This window comes from Lagenorhynchus albirostris, chromosome 7 (assembly GCF_949774975.1).
Source record: "Lagenorhynchus albirostris chromosome 7, mLagAlb1.1, whole genome shotgun sequence".
Lineage (NCBI taxonomy): Eukaryota > Metazoa > Chordata > Mammalia > Artiodactyla > Delphinidae > Lagenorhynchus > Lagenorhynchus albirostris.
The window spans coordinates 56,553,156-56,555,106 of NC_083101.1; the positions used below are offsets into that span (position 1 = coordinate 56,553,156).

The 1,951-nt window shown below is 46.5% G+C and overlaps 1 protein-coding gene across 1 annotated transcript; it reads left to right on the forward strand.

Moving 5' to 3' along the window:
* Positions 1-361: 361 nt before the first annotated feature.
* Positions 362-1,051, forward strand: TPD52L3 (TPD52 like 3). Its single transcript, XM_060153650.1, has one exon. The coding sequence runs from the start codon at positions 362-364 to the stop codon at positions 1,049-1,051; it is 690 nt and encodes a 229-aa protein (XP_060009633.1).
* The last annotated feature ends 900 nt before the right edge of the window (positions 1,052-1,951 follow it).

Below are 1,951 nucleotides of genomic sequence, written 5' to 3' on the forward strand. Positions count from 1 at the left end.
TGGCTGCTGTGGTGGAAAGAGGGGAGTCAGACTTGGTTTGAAGGGCGGGACCAGTCACCTCTGAGGCAGGAGGGAAAATATTTCTCCTCCCTGACAACTGTGGAAGCACCTACCTCACAGGGACGTTGTGATTTCTAAACCACTATGAGCATTGGACGTACACAGACTGAGTCCAAGTTCTGTCCTCCGAGCCCTTCGGGCCAGAAGTCCCACCTCCGCCTCCACGACCCCAACCCAACCTACCCTAACCCCCAGCCACACCCCCAACCCCACCCGGAAGTGGAACTGGTAAACCAAGGCATCTATTCCGCAGCCAGGACACTGACCCACTGGCCACAGCGTCCATTCCACTGGCCAAGTTATGGATCCGTCCCACCCCACCCTACAGTCTGACCCCGAAGGCCTAGACTTCGACTCTGCTGGCCAAGACTACCTTTCCTCTGGCCATAAGTTCGACTATCTCTACCAAGAATTGGACCTGGACTCCCTTCATGAAGAACTTCTTTCTCAGTCTATGCCAGGCGCCATGATAGAGACCTCTGCGGCCACGTATGAATCCCACCAGACTGCCAAACCAGAGGATCTCACAGAGGCAGAGAAAAAGGGGCTCAAATCTGAGCTTGGTAAATTGGAGGCAGAAATCGTAACCCTACGCTGTGCGCTGGCAGCCAAAGAGAGACGCTGCATGGAGCTCAAGAGGAAGTTGTACCTGACGGCCTTGGTGGGGCGGAGGCAGAATCTGTCCAAGAGCTGGCACGATGCTCAGGTCTCCAAAGCCTACATGAAACAAAAGACGTCAGCTGCCCTGTCCACCATGGGCTCTGCCATCTGCAGGAAGCTTGGAGACATGAAGAAATCGGCCACATTCAGATCCTTTGAAGGTCTTAAGGGAACAATCAAGTCCAGAGTCGCAGGTGGCAGAGAGCTAGGCAGTGACTGCCTTCCTTCTTCAGCGGGGAGTGGGGATGATCTGCTCCCAGTTTCAGGGAGTGGGAGTGATCCAGTTCCGGGAAGTAGGGATGACCTACTCCCCTTTCTGGAGCCAGAGTGAGCTCCTTGGTAAATTTGCCTGGCCACTTGACCAGTGCAAGAACTCCCTTCCCTCATCCCAATTGCACCTCTGCCCATCAAAAACAACAACCAAACAACAATGGTAAAGTTAATTCAGGAAATGGACAGAGTCTGGTTTTGAGAAAAGTAGCTCCCATTTGTACATACATATTTGCTGCTGTTGAGATAAAGAATCCAACGTTTTGTACACTAAGTTATTTTACACTAAAGTTTATATGTGAAATGTATCACTATACTAGCCTTCCTGGGGTTGCATTTAAATAGACAGGACAATGGTTCCAGAGGGATTTTAGGCCAAAGCCAAAACTCCTTTTTTGGAAAAACCAGTGCATCAAAAGGCCAAAGTAAGTTTCTATTTAGAACTGGTAAAAGGTATGAAATAATCTGCAATTTTATCCTCTCCCCATTTCCTTCCTTTCTTTCCTAAATCCTAGAAAGAAGCTTGAAAGCTCTACCTGGCCTACGATTTTTATCTTAAAAAGATGATCAAGAAAAATGTTGTTTTTCTCTGAGACCCTCAGAAAGAGGGAAAAATATTAATAGACTAACTGGTACATAATACTATGACTTTTATGAAATGACTTTTTTGACTCCTAATTAAGCAAAATAACTTTAGCTTCAATTTAGGAGATTGTCAACTACTTTGGACTCAAGCTGTAATTGCAACTTTATTTTGCCCTGTGCTTTGTTTGTAATCTTTTTATACATCAAAATGAGAGTTTTATAATTGAATCCTTGGGGCCATGTGTCTCTGCCACAGCAGCATGCTACCTAAAAGAAAGAAAATTGCTTCTCCGTTCTGCGGCAATTCCTAGTTAGTTATCACCTTCAGCTGGGGGACTGAAGGGAAAATAGGATAGCCAAATTCAAGAAAGATAAA

What these genes read in the sequence shown, in the direction of transcription:
- TPD52L3 (XM_060153650.1), top strand. Translation starts at nt 362, where the DNA reads ATGGATCCGTCCCACCCCACCCTACAGTCTGACCCCGAAGGCCTAGAC.